This window comes from Heteronotia binoei, chromosome 21 (genome assembly GCF_032191835.1).
Source record: "Heteronotia binoei isolate CCM8104 ecotype False Entrance Well chromosome 21, APGP_CSIRO_Hbin_v1, whole genome shotgun sequence".
NCBI lineage: Eukaryota > Metazoa > Chordata > Lepidosauria > Squamata > Gekkonidae > Heteronotia > Heteronotia binoei.
In genome coordinates this window covers 93218298-93232888 of record NC_083243.1, presented here as the reverse complement: position 1 = coordinate 93232888, position 14591 = coordinate 93218298, and the positions used below count along the sequence as shown (strand labels likewise).

General features: G+C 46.0%; 1 protein-coding gene across 1 annotated transcript in view; it reads left to right on the top strand.

The window, feature by feature from the left end:
• Positions 1-14087, top strand: part of LOC132589094 (alpha-(1,6)-fucosyltransferase-like) — a 242221-nt gene extending 228134 nt beyond the window's left edge. Inside the window, exon 10 of the mRNA XM_060261716.1 lies at positions 13043-14087. Coding sequence (XP_060117699.1) covers positions 13043-13360 — 318 coding nt within the window. The 3' untranslated portion in view covers positions 13361-14087. The remainder of the gene's footprint in view (positions 1-13042) is intronic.
• The last annotated feature ends 504 nt before the right edge of the window (positions 14088-14591 follow it).

Sequence of the window (14591 nt, the reverse complement as noted above, 5' to 3'; positions counted from 1 at the left end):
CTTTTCCAAAATATTTCCCCTATTATCTACATGTTTAAACCTGGGGATTTAAATACAGTTTGTTTGTTTAGAAATTAGGTGAAGATCAAATGAAAATTCCTGAAGTAATTAGTATGCTTTTGCTTGTAAACAAAATGAGCAAAATTGTTTTAAGCAGGGGTAGGCCACACACTCCTGATGTAGCCAGTCCTCCAAGAGCTTACAAAAAAGAGCCTTGTAACCACCAGTATTCCCTCTAAGCTGAGTTAGTGTGAGCTAGCTCACAAATTTTTCACCTCCAGCTCACATATTTTTGTCCTAGCTCAAGAAGGATGACCCCAGAGCACACTAATCTATGCAGTAGCTCAAAACTTTAATGCCAGTAGCTCACGAAGTAGAATTTTTGCTCACAAGACTCTGCAGCTTAGAGGGAACATTACTTGTAACCTCTTGAAGGATTGGCTACATCAGGGATATGTGGCCTAATATGCAAGGAGCTCCTGCTAAAATTCCATCCTGGGTTTAAGTAATAGATAAGGCTATCTGGTTTTCTTTAAAAGGGAGAAAAATGCATCCTTTTCAGAAGCAGCCAGAATGTTCTGCAAAAGATGGTATAATATGTATTGCAAGTTATTGCTCAGTTTTCTTTTAGATCAATCAACAAAGAATATGTAAATCTGAATTCCTGATAAATAACATTGTGCTTTGGGTTTATTAAAAATTATATGTGTGATCATGCTCCATATTTTATTATCAATCCACATTTTTATTAAAGTGTTTATTTGCTACCATTCTTGACCTCCTTTCAAAGTGTAAGGGTGTTTTTTTTAATTGCCAGTGGTTTCTTCTTTGTGCATTCCCTGGTAGTTGCTTGCTATTCAGTTGTCCCAGTGCCCCAATGAAGATCCAAATAGTTTATTTAAATGTATTCAGATCTGCTGATTTGTATCATCAATCAATTATGCTAATATTTAATTAAAGGTGGGCTGCATATCAACCCTGACATCAAACTCAGCCAGCAGCTACCACCCACTTTGCTCATCCTTGCCTACATATAGAGTGCTGAGAAGTGCCCAGCCCCCTATCCTGATGCATTGTTAAGCCACTACCAGGTTTGGGAAGATGTTGCTCAGCACCAAAAGGTGCTCCTTCCCAAGCCCCATCCCACCATCCAGTAAGTGATGGCCTGTTCAAGATATGCTCTCCATCACACCTGATGGCTCAGGGTACTCACCACTTATCCCGACCTAAATGAGCAACCCACCCTATCCCCACTGAGCTAGTTATGGCTGAAACAATCAAAGACCACGTCTACTTAATCCTAGTTTCAATTATTCCTTTAATTTTTAACCATTACTACCACCAGCCCAGATGTCCTGAGGCAGTCTAAAAAAGGGCCCTTCCCAAGTGCCAGTCAGTGAGAGCCCCCCCCCCCCCAATTCCTGTTTGCCCCCAACCAGCAGCTAGTCCTATGGGTGGGTGGGTCAGCAGCAAGAGCAAAGCTGAAGCATGAGGTAAGGGAAGAATGATTAATCATCCTGCCTGCCATTCCATTGGATGACTGCATCCTAGCCAGCCAGTCCAACCTCAGACTTCCTTTGAAGCTGGTCTGAGGCAAATCAATATATGATTCTAATGGCCATAAATGGCTCTTTTCATTTCCCTTTTTTCCCTTACTGCTATTTTTCTTTGTTTCAGACTCAGTCTCTTTTTATTCATATTCCATTTAATTGATCTAGTAATAACTTCGAAAACCACAAGAGTGTTAGACGTTGTTTTGAAGGTCATATGATTAGTCATTCTAAATGTCCCTCATTAGCCAATGTCTTGGGTCTAATGCCAAGGCATGACCTTACCCAGCTATAAGATGAGATGTGTTCTTAAGCCTAGAAGTTACTCAGCTGCATAGTTGCCCAGCAAGATCAGTCACAAGGAAGAGAGGCTCTCAAAGTGCTCATAAACAATTGATAGAGAGGTGTATTAGGATTAGGAGATTCAGGCTCCAAAACTAACATTGTAGACTTCTAACTTTATTTTAGCATAAGCTTTTCCAGACTAGAGTCACCTTCAGATGCTATAAATGGATCCTCACTATGTAGACTTTTATGTTGGGATACTTCCCGACCTACATGGACCCTTGATCTTGCTGGATTTTTTTTCCTTTCTGTATTTGTTGTTCAGTCGCACAGTCAAGTCTGACTCTTTGTGACCCCATGGACAAAGTCACGCCAGGCCCTTCTGTCTTCCACCATCCTCCAAAGTCTGCTCAAATTCGTGTTAGTTACATCAGTAACGCTGTCCAGCCATCTCATCTTTTGCCGTCCCCTTCTTCTTTTGCCTTCCGTCTTTCCCAGCATCAGGATCTTCTCCAGTGAGTGCTCCCTTCTCATTTGGTGGCCAAAGTATTTGAGCTTCAGCTTCAGCATCTGACCTTCCAGGGAACAGTCAGGGTTGATTTCCCTTAGGACTGACTGATTTGAACTTCTTGCAGTCCAAGGGACTCTCAAGATTCTTCTCCAGCACCACAGCTCGAAAGCATCTATTCTTCTGTGCTCAGCCTTCCTTATGGTCCAGCTCTCACAGCCATACATTACTACTTTGACTATACGGACTTTTGTTGGCAAGGTGATGTCTCTACTTTTTATTATACTGCCTAGGTTCACCATAGCTGTCCTCCCAAGGAGCAAGCGTCTTTTAATTTCATGGCTACAGTCACCATCTGCAGTGATCTTGGATCCCAGAAATGTGAAGTCTGTCACTTCTTCCATGTAGTCTGTCACTACTTCCCTTCTATTTGCCAAGGTGTGATGGGGCCGGATGCCATGATCTTAGTTTTTTTGATGTTGAGTTTCAAGCCTACTTTTATGCTCTCCTCTTTCACCCTCAACAAGAGGTTCTTTAGGTCCTCCTCACTTTCTGCCATTAGAGTGGTGTCATCTGCATATCTCAGGTTGCTGATGTTTTCCCCAGCAATCTTAATTCCAGTTTGTGCTTCATCCAGGCTAGCATTCCTCATGATGTTCTCTGCATATAAATTAAATAAGGGTGACAATATACATCCTTGTTGAACTCCTTTTCCTATTTTAAACCAATCAGTTGCTCCATATCCTGTTCTGACAGTTGCTTCTTGACCCTTATATAGATTTCTTAGGAGACATGTGAGGTGGGCTGGTACTTCCATCTCTTAAAGGACTTGCCACAGTTTGTTGTGATCCACACAATCAAAGGCTTTAGTGTAGTCAATGCATCAGAAATAGACGTTTTTCTGATACTCCTGTGCTTTCTCTATAATCCAGCGAATGTTGGCAATTTGATCTCTAGTTCCTCTACCTCTTCGAAACCCAGCTTGAACTTCTGGTAGTTCCCAATCTACATACTGCTGAAGCCTATCTTGTAGGATCTTTAACATGACCTTGCTGGCATGTGAAATTAGTGCAATGGTGTGATAGTTTGAACGTTCCTTGGCATTACCCTTCTTTGGGATTGGAATATAAACTGACTTTTTCCAATCCTGTGGCCACTGACGCGTTTTCCAAATTTGCTGACATAATGTGTGCATCACTTTAACAGCATCTACTTTTAGGACTTTGAATAGCTCAACTGGGATACTGTTATCTCTGCTCGCTTTGTTGTTAGTAATGCTTTCTAAGGCTCATTTGACTTCACACTCCAGAACGTCTGGCTCAAGGTCAGTGATTTCATCATCATGGTTGTCAAGGACATTGAGATCCTTCTTGTATAATTCTTCTGTGTATTCTTGCCACCTCTTCCTGATCTCTTCTGCTTCTGTTAGGTCCTTACTGTTTTTGTCCTTTATCATGGCCAACTTTGTACGAAATGTTCACTTGATTTCAATTTTCTTGAAGAGATCTCTCGTCCTTCCCATTCTATTATTTTTCTCTATTGCTTTGCATTGTTCCTTCAGGGAGGCCTCCTTAACTCTCTTTGCTGTTCTCTGGAAATCTGCATTCAGTTGGGTGAATCTTTCTTTTTCACCTTTGCCTTTTGCTTTCCTTCTTTCCTCAGCTATTTGTTAACCTCATCAGACAGCCACTTTGCTTTCTTGCATTTCTTTTTCTTTGGGATGGTGCTGATTGCTGCCTTCTGTACAATGTCATGAACCTCTGTCCATAGTTCTTCATGCACTCTATCAACTCTAGTTCATTAAACCTATTCTTTGTGTAACGTACCAGTATTGGAGACGTAGGTCGGGCAACATACTTTATTGCAGGTACATTACACGAGAGAGAGCACGCGGGCCGGGTCCCTCTTATATACAACGCCCGGAACAATTTATTTATTTATTTATTTATTACTTTGCATTTATATCCCGCCCTCTCCGCAAGCGGACTCAGGGCGGCTTACAGTATCATAAAAACAATCATTCCATAAAACATATAAAACCATAATACATTTATCAGTTTAAAACTATTACGCTATCTCGATCCAGTCTGGCGGTATTGGGTTCTGACTATGATCCCCCAGACTGGCCAGCCCAATCCTGGCCAGTCAACTTCCCGCCACTGATGGTGATTGGCGGGTGCTCAGTGCGCTCCGCGGAGTCGCCTGGGTGTCCCCAGTCGCCTCCGCTGGCTGCGCGGAGTTACGCTATTGCGTTATAACGAAATGGTTGCGTTATAACGAAATGGTTGCCGCAATACACTACACTCCTCCCCCCTTAGTTGATGTACATAATCCTGGAGGTAGGCGGGAGGCCGTCGCTCCCGTGTTGACCTCCTCGGGGCTGCTTGGGGTGTAGGGGCGGCTTCTGCGGCTGGGGTCTCTCCGGGGGGTGAGGCGTCGGCTTGTTGCTGGTCTGGCTCTGCTGATCGACCGGGCTCCGCTGGTGTGGGCAGGGGCGATGCTGGCGCGGTGACCTCGGGCAGATCCCTAGCTGGCTCTTCCCCGGTCATTGCTTCTCCCGCTTCGGCGGGCCCCTCCAGTAGAGTGCGGCGGCGCATTTGGTCGATGTGCCGCCTTAGGATCTGGCCCCCCTCTGTGGACACCTCGTAGTGGCGGGACCCGACTACTCGCAGCACCCGCCCTGCTAGCCACCCCGGTCCCCCGGCGTAGTTGCGGGCGAACACCGGGTCCCCGGCGAAGAACCCCCTAGCCGCGTCCCTGATCTCCGGGGACCCGTGCACGTCAGGGGCTCGGTCGGGGTCCAACCTGTCTAATCTCGTGATGAGTTTGCACCCCATGAGGCGCTCCGCTGGGCTAACCCCCGTGACTGGGTTGGGGGTTACCCTGTTGTCAAACAAGAAGGCTGCAAGTCTGTGGTCCCAGTCGCCCTGTACTATCCGGCCCAGGGCTTCCTTGGTAGTTCGGACCATGCGCTCTGCCTGCCCGTTTGTGGCCAGGTGGAACGGGGCTGACCTTATGTGCCTGATCAAGTACCTCTGCAGGAACGCCTGAAATTCCCCGGAGGTGAAAGCCGCCCCATTATCCGAGACTATGGTGTCTGGGATACCGTGGGTGCTAAGGGCCCTGCGCAGTGTCCGGATGGCAGCTGCTGATGAAGTGGACGCTACTGGAATGACCTCCAGCCATTTAGTGTAGGCATCCACCATGATCAGGAAGATCTGCCCCTGGAAGGGCCCCGCGAAATCTAGGTGGAGACTGGACCAGGGTTTCCTGGTGGTTTCCCATCGTGTAACCGGGGCACTGGGTGGCTCTGGCCGCGACTCCTGATACACGCTGCACCTCCGAACCCAGTTCTCGATCTCCTCATCCATCCCCGGCCACCAGACGTAGCTCCTGGCTAAAGCCTTCATCCGGACTATGCCGGGGTGGGTCTCGTGGAGCGACTCCAGAACTCGCTTCTGTAGCGGGGGGGGGGGGGAACCACCACCCTGCTTCCCCATAAGATGCACTCTTTGTGGGCTGCTAGCTCCTCTCTCCTCGTTTTGTAGGGCCTAAACTCTTCCCCCATGTTCCCTTCTGGCCACCCCCTCACCACCCAGTCGAGAACCCTAGCCAGTGTTTTGTTCTTCCCGGTGGCCTTCGCTACCTCTGCGGCATGGAGGGGCTGTTCCGGAAGGGACTCGACCAACATGACCAGGTGTGCAGGGGCAGGGGCAGGTTCTGTGTCGGGCAGTGGCAAACGGCTAAGTGCGTCCGCGTGGCCCATAGCTTTGCCGGCCTGGTGGACTAGAGTGTACATGTAAGAGTTGAGGAATTGATTCCACCTCAACACACGCTGTGACAGTATCTGGGGGGTTTGGCGGTCAGGGGCCAGCAGACCTAAGAGCGGCTTGTGGTCGGTGGCTATTGTGAACCTCCGCCCATACAGATAGTCATGAAACTTGTGGACCCCCGCCACGATTGCCAAAGCCTCCTTATCTATTTGCGCATAATTGCGCTCAGCTGGTGTGAGAGTACGGGAGTAGTACGCCACCGGTACCTCCCTCCCGTCCGGGAGTTGGTGCCCCAGGACTGTGCCCACCCCATATGGCGACGCATCGCAAGCCAAGATGACCGGGAGGTGCTCGTCGAAATGGTGGAGCACCAAATTGGAAATCAGAATGTCTTTTACCGCCTGAAACGCGGCGGCCTGCCGTTTGCGCCATACCCAAGGGGCTTGTTTGTCCAGCAGCCGATGTAGGGGTTCAGCAAGGGCTGCCTTGTGGGGGAGGAATGAGTGGTAAAAATTGAGCACCCCCAAGAAGCTTTGTAGCTCCGCTTTGCAGGTGGGGGCCGGGGCTTGCACGATGGCTCGTGTCTTTTCCTCCATTGGGTGGATTCCCGCTGCGTCTACGGCGAATCCTAGGAACTCCACCCTTCATACCCCCAGCAAGCACTTCTCCCTCTTGACCTTGAGCCCCGCTGCTTGGAACCGACGGAGCACTTCTCTTAGGCGGTTGCCGAATTCTTCGGGGTCTGGGGCAGCGATCAAAACATCATCGAAGAACGGCTGGACTCCGGGGATCCCTTTAAGGAGAGTGTCCATTATACTCTGGAAAATCCCCGGAGCGACGCTGACCCCGAACTGTAGCCTCCGCACTCGGAAGGCCCCCCTGTGTGTCACAATGGTTTGGGCCTCCGCCGTTTTAGCATCTACCGGAAGCTTTTGGTAGGCCTGTGCCAGATCCAGCTTCCCAAAGATCTTTGACCCTGCTAGGGCTGCCATGACGTGGCTCACCACTGGCATGGGGTAGGGGTTATCCTGCAGAGCCTTATTTATTGTTCACTTATAGTCGGCACAAATCCGCACCTCCCCGTTAGGCTTGATCGGGGTTACTATGGGGGTCTCCCACGTGGCGTAGTCCACCGGTTCCAAGACCCCTTGGGCAACGAGGCGGTCCAGTTTGGCCTCGATTTTTGGCTTCAAGGCAAACGGGACCCGCCTGGCCTTGAGCCGGATCGGCCTGACCGTCGGGTCGAGCAGTAGGGAAATGGCCGGCCCCTTGTAGCTCCCCAGGGAACCGTCAAACACGTCGGGGAACTCTTGGCATACCTCCCCGAACCCCCTGGGTGTTAGGGTTTGCCCCACCCCCTCTACGCGGATCCCCAAGGGTTTGAACCACGCCAGTCCTAGCAGGGTGGTAAGCTGGAGCTTCACCACCAGGATGTCCAGCGGCCCGCTGAAGGACCCCCTCTCAACATGCACCCGGGCCCACCTCAGGGTCTCCTCGGCTATAATGGAAATGGAGGAGCCTGAGTCCACCTCCATTTGGCATGGGGCTCCCTCAATGAGGACCGCCATTTTGATCTTGTCGGGGGTGGTAAGGGGCAAGTTCAGTACCTGGAGTGTGGTGGAGGCCGTGGAGTGGAACTCCGCCGACTCGTGGTGAGTGGTCGGCCTCCGGCGATTGGACTTGGCCCGGCAAGCCCTCGCTATGTGGCCGGTCTTCCTGCAGCTCCGGCAGTCCCAGGTCCGGTACTGGCAGTCCCTTCGGTCATGGGGGTCGCCGCAGCTGGCGCACTTTGTGGCTGGTGGTCTCTCCGCCGCTGGGGGTCGATCGGTGGCTCGGGATCGCTGTGGTGTGCGGTTGGTGGCCCCTGCTGGGCGGCGCAACTGGAATGCTTCTTCTTCGTCCTGACGGTCGGGGTCCAGCTCCTCGTGGTGGACTGCGTCAGTCTTCGCCCTGGGGAAGGTCCTCGAGGTCTTCTCGAACGCCACGGCTTCGCTGAAGGCGCTCTGGAGGGTGAGCTCTTCCTTCGCAAAGAGCTTCTGCTGGAGCCTCTTGTCGCGAAGGCCCCACGTGAACCGGCCAGGGTCTCTTCCAGGTGGGGGAAGTTGCAGTTGCTTGCGATCTGGCGTAGGGCCGCCAGGTAGTCGCAGCTGATTCCCCTGAGGCCTGATCCCTCCTATGGAAGAGGAACCGGCGGGCCACTCGCGACGGTTGAGGTAAGAAGTGGCCCGTGAGGAGCCTGACGACCTCCTCGTAGGACTTCTCTGTGAGTCGGGCGGGGGCCGAGAGACCTTTGGCGATCTTGAATGTGGCCGCCCCACAGACGCTCAGGAGAACGTCCCTCTTCATGCTATCCTCTGTGATCCGGTTGGCCCTCAGATAGCATTCAACCCATTCCGAGTACGACTCCCAGGCCTCGGGATTCGCGGGGTTGAATGTCTCGATGTGGCCAGTGGTGCCGCTCTGGTGAGCCATGCTGATGGCGGCGGCAATCGCGGCCTGCGGGTTGCCCTGTCTCCGGTGTAGCCGACGTGGCTAGTATCCCATCCTCGTCGCCACTGTAACGTACCAGTATTGGAGACGTAGGTCGGGCAACATACTTTATTGCAGGTAGATTGCACACGAGAGAGAGAGCACGCGGGCCGGGTCCCGCTTATATACAATGCCCGGAACAATCCCCCAGACTGGCCAGCCCAATCCTGGCCAGTCAACTTCCCGCCACTGTTGGTGATTGGCGGGTGCTCAGTGCGCTCCGCGGAGTCGCTTGGGTGTCCCCAGTCGCCTCCGCTGGCTGCGCTGAGTTACGCTATTGCGTTATAACGAAATGGTTGCGTTATAACGAAATGGTTGCGTTATAACAAAATGGTTGCCGCAATACACTACACTTTGCCTCCACGGTATATTCATAAGGGATGTGATCAAGCTCAAACCTGAATGGCCTAATGGCTTCCCCAGTTTTCTTCAATTTAAGCCTGAATTTTGCAATGAGTAGCTCATGATCTGAGTCGCAGTCAGATCCGGGTCTTGTTTTTGCTAACTGTAAGGAGCTTCTCCATCTTTGACTGCAGAGTATATAATCAATTTGATTTCTGTGTTGCCCATCAGGTGATGTCCATGTGTAGAGTCGCCTTTTAGGTTGTTGGAAGAGGGTGTTTGCTATGACCAGCTTGTTCTCTTGACAAAACTCTATTAGCCTTTGCCCAGCTTCATTTTGTTCTCCAAGGCCAAACTTGTCAGTTTTTCCAGTTACCTTTTGACTTCCTTCTTCGGCATTCCAGTCCCCTATGATGAGGTGTTAATTTTAGAAGGTGCTGTAGGTGTTCCTTTCTGTACCTCCTACTTAAAATGCTTTCATAGGGAGGCATGACTCAACAAAAGTTTATGCTGTAATAAACTTTTTTTTAGTCTTTAAGGTGCCATCTTTTATTTTTTTTTGCCACATGGCTATCTCCCTGGAATAGCTGTTAAAACTAAAAATTGGAATTTGATTTATATTTCAGAAAATACCTCCTTGGCTGCTGAAATGTTCCAGTAATCCTAATGGAGAATGAATTACTAACTGGGCTTTGAAGCCTTTTTAGTCCTTAAAGTGCCACTTTTTTTAGTCCTTAAGGTGCCACAAGACGCTTTTTTGTTTTGTTTTGTTTTTTGCTACAACATGGCTACCTCTCTGGAATAGTTGTCATAACTAAGAACTGGAATTTGATCTATACTTCAGAAAATATCTCCTTGGTTGCTGTAATGTTCCAGTAGTCTTAATGGAGAATGATTTGCTTATTGGGGCTTGAAGCCTTTTTAGAGATTTATTAGAATTAAAAGATTCAGGCTCATAGACTCAAAAATGTAGACTTCTGAGTCATCAATGACAGAAGAAGATGGAAGTGCATGTCCAGTTTTGGTAGTCAAAAGTTTCTTAGAAAGTACAGTTTGGTAGCAGTAGCAAATTCTAAGATCTTTGCTACCAAAGTTGAAATTTGCTGAAAGAAACTGGTAAAATTGCAGGCTGCCATGCTGGTTCATTATTTATACATTTAAATATTTATACCTCATTTTTCCTCTTGGCTCAAGGCTATGAGTAATTATAAATTATTGCAGATTGAAACCTAATAAAATTAAAAGCTCAAATACCACTATCCAAAGATGCTTGCTGTTCATACTTCTTCCAAAGTTCTGGAAAATGAACCAGACCTGCAATACATCCTGAAGAACTTCAGCGAGGGGGCTCCCTTCATCTCGTTAGGGAACCTGTTCCACAGAGTGGGAGCTGCCTGGACTCTGGTTAATGCCAGACAAGTCACCCTAAGTGAAGGAACAAATTGCAGATGGCAACTTGAAGAGCATAGTTAGGGTATGGCACATGTGGGAGGAGCCAGTCCTTCAGAAATGTGGTCTCTAGGCCATGAAGGGCTTTAGGCATCATAACCAGGACTTTGAAGCAGGGAGACAAACAAAAAAAGACTTTGGATGTTGTGCAGTGTGGACATAACTTTGCCATGCAATAAATAATTTGGATAAATTCTTCTCAAGCACTGTTCTTTGTGTCTCTGCCTGCAGAGGTGAGGTAGTGGCAACCAAAGACAAAGTTTTTTTTTCTAGTGATGTCACCATGCCTTTGGAATGTCCTCCCCTTTGAGGCTCTTCTACCAGGCTGAAACAGTCCTTTTTACTAAGGGGTTTCATCTTTTTTAAAAAGTTGTTATATGTTTTGCTTGTAGCATGAGGCCTGTTTTACAAATATTGTAATTACTGTATATTGCTTTATGGTGTTTTATGTCCAGGCAGGTTTTTAATTATTTTAATGACTGTCTTTTTAAATGACTCTGGTTTATTTTCAATGGACATAATTTGTTTTAACGGTCTTTAATAGTTTTAGATGTAAGCCACCTTAAGCAGATCTCTGGAGAGGCAGTATATAAATTTTGTAAATAATATACTTTTAAAAACTTGTGATGGGATTTAGCAAATATTTCCACCACAGTCTCAAAGTTCAAGCAAACCAGAACTCTATAACCGGAAATGTTAGGGTCGCTTTTCTTGACTGAAAGGTATAGAAAGGTTTAGGCTTCATTAAAAATGTAGTAAGGGGTGTAAAGCAGATGCTATGGCAGCAGTCCTAAGGAAAGTTTCCTGAGAATAAGCTTCACTGAACAGCATGGGACTTATTTTTGAGTAGACCAGCGGAAAACTGGAGAATAACAATGTATCACTTTCACTTTAAACAATTTAATAAATTTTTAAGTTTTTGAAGAATTATAACAAAATGCACAACAGGAATCAATACACAGTCAATGCCAAATATATCATAGAATCACATGTTTCTAAATATGCATACACATAGAAAACCAAGCTGCTCTCAAACAGTAGTTTATGAGTCCCTCTAGTAGCTACAATAAGTACTTTAGTCCAGTGCTACTGTGAGAGTTGAAAGAGCCATAATCATCAGTTGACCACTGATCGATGCAAGAGTCCAGTTTTGGTATCTTGATCTACAGTTGAGTCTGCCTTAGAGCAATATCCTTGTAATAATGTAGTCAGTGTTTAAAGGAAACAAAAGGCTCTGGAGAAACAGGAAATCATTGCAAGTGCTAAAGACTCTGGTGTTCCATTTAAAGTTTTTTTCCTCAAAACATTGACTGCATATTATGAGGCTATTGCTCCAAGGTAAACTCAGCTGTACATCAAGATACCAAAACCAGACTCTTTCATTGAGCAATGGTCAGCTGATTATTTTGGCTCTTTCAGCTCCCACAGTAGCACTGGACTAAAATAGCTACTAAAAGGTAAATGTAGTCCCCTGTTCAAGCACCAGTCATTTCCAACTCTGGGGTGACGTTGCATCATGATGTTTTCGCAGCAGACTTTTTACGGGGTGGTTTGCCATTGCCCTCCCCAGTCATCTACACTTTCCCCCCAGCAAGCTGGGTACTCATTTTACCTAGAGGAGCTCATAAGTTATTGTTTGAGAGCAGTTTGGTTTTATATGTGTATGCATATTTAGAGACTTTTATGAATCTGTATGATATATTTGGTAAAGACTGCATTGTGATTCCTGTTGTGCACTTCGTTATAATTCTTCATAAACTTAAAGTTTATGAAATTGTTTAAAGTAGAAGTGATATATTGTTATTCTCCAGTTTCCACTAGTTTTTTTGTTTGTTTTTTTGCTTGGTATTTTGTATTTACCCTTGGCAGGCCTCATTTTGGGCATTTTATTGTACTCTTTCTCCTTCCTCCTGCCCCCCCCCCCCAAAAAAAAACTTGCTTCTAGGCTCCAAACCCCTGTGAGAATTTTGCTGAACTCTAAGATTTGACAAATTTTCTAATATTTTCACCCACAGAAATAGGGAAAATAACCAAAACATATAAAGCAGACAGATGGCTTCATTATGCCACTGGGGCCACATAGGAGAAAGTAATTTAAAAAGTATGATGGGAGCAATGTTCCCTCTAGGCTTCAGAGTCTTGTGAGCAAAAATTCTACTTCGTGAGCTACTGGCATTAAAGTTGTGAGCTCCTTCATAAATTAGTGTGCTCTGGGGGGTCATCCTTCCTGAGCTAAGACAAAAATGTGTGAGCTGGAGGCTAAAAATCTGTGAACTAACTAACACTAATTCAGCTTAGAGGGGACACTGGATGGGAGTAAGATTTTATTATGTCAATTATAATTCAAGAAGCATTTTAAGGTAGATGCTGAGCTGATAAAATTTAACATACCTTCTGGTGATGTCAGGGGTATGTGGCATATGCAAATGAGTTCTGATAATGAGGTCTGGCACTGCTTTTTCCTATGAAATGACCCCTGAATCTGGGCTCCCGTTTTTGAGTGATTTCCATTAGGTCTGTACCACTGAGCCTGTAGCCACAGCAACTGACTAGAATGTGTCAAATAATAACTTTGTTAATAGCTACTTTTTTGTTTCTTCCTCTAGGTTTGTCGAGTTGCCTATGAAATCATGCAGACACTTCACCCAGATGCATCAGCCTTTTTCCACTCTTTGGATGATATCTATTATTTTGGGGGACAAAATGCCCACAATCAAATTGCCATTTATGCTCACCATCCCCGAACTGCTGATGAAATTCCTATGGAACCTGGAGATGTAATTGGTGTTGCTGGAAACCATTGGGATGGCTATTCAAAAGGCATCAACAGAAAATTAGGAAAAACAGGGTTATACCCTTCCTACAAAGTACAGGAGAAAATTGAAACTGTCAAGTACCCCACATATCCAGAGGCTGACAAATAAAGATAACAGCTCACAGCAGCTCTCGCATTGAAGGGATTTCAACCAACCATACTAACTGCCGGCTTTTGTTGGATATGAATTTGCATTTTAACATGCAGTTAAATGGAAGCTTTTATCATTCAGACTGGATACACAGGTTGAAACAATTAGATGGGCCATTGTTTGGACTTATTTTGTTATATGCACTCGCACACATGCACACTGATACACATGGACCAGGGAATTTATTGTTTTATACTGTTGTCTCTTTGAAGATATGTCGCTCCCATATGAACTTTGAGCTCTGTTCTTTGCCATTAATAGACTGTAATGCTCAGACACTGACTGACATTAACACTACTGCATTGTGTAATTTGAGTGACATGAGCATATTTTGTATGTGCAGAATTTAAAACACGGTGCCTCTCTTGGAAAGATCCAGTGACCTTTTAGAAGAGCCATGCCTAGTTCTATTGATGATGGGCAAGATTTGATCTAGATTTTAACTGATGTTGCTATGACCACTGAAAATCCTCCAACCAACAAATTTTTAAAAAATCAAACGATCTTTTGTTACAGGAATTTTGTTAGCAATTCCATGAATTACTTCATCTCATCATTAATAAAGAGTACATCCAACAATAAAATAATTGTCTGATAGGAACTTTTGTAAAACAATGCCATGAACTGATTCTTTAGTACTGTTTCTGAACATTGTCTTTGATAACAAATAAATTTAAAAAACAAAGAGCTAGAGTTTTACAAGTAATTGATTTCTTTAAAAAAACAAAATTGGGAAGAATCTCTTGTACATCTTTCCAGACTCTTTGTTTCTTTATTTGCTTAACTTCACAGTGCTATAGTTTCCATAGGAATTTTTTTGAGTGTCCTCAAGCCACATGAAGACACCTACAATCAGTCTGCTTGATTCCTTGTTAGCCCTAGAGATGGACTTGGGTTTAGCAAACTCAGAGTGAGTAATACAGCCAGAAAAGGCAACTTTTGCACAACCCATCTCTTGTATTTTTGATCTCTTCTTTCCTTGCTTTGGTGCCACTGAGCAAAATCAGCTATCTTCGTTCGCGAAGCCATGCCGAGAGAGAGAGAGAAACTCTACAGTGGCATTACTTAGCCTTTTAAATTCCACTTAATGAAATCATCACAGGATCATTGTGGCATTGTTTATGGGATTAAAATAAAGTAGTGATTTGTTTGCATTCAGGGTTTATATTACCCTAGCACTCCTAAGAAC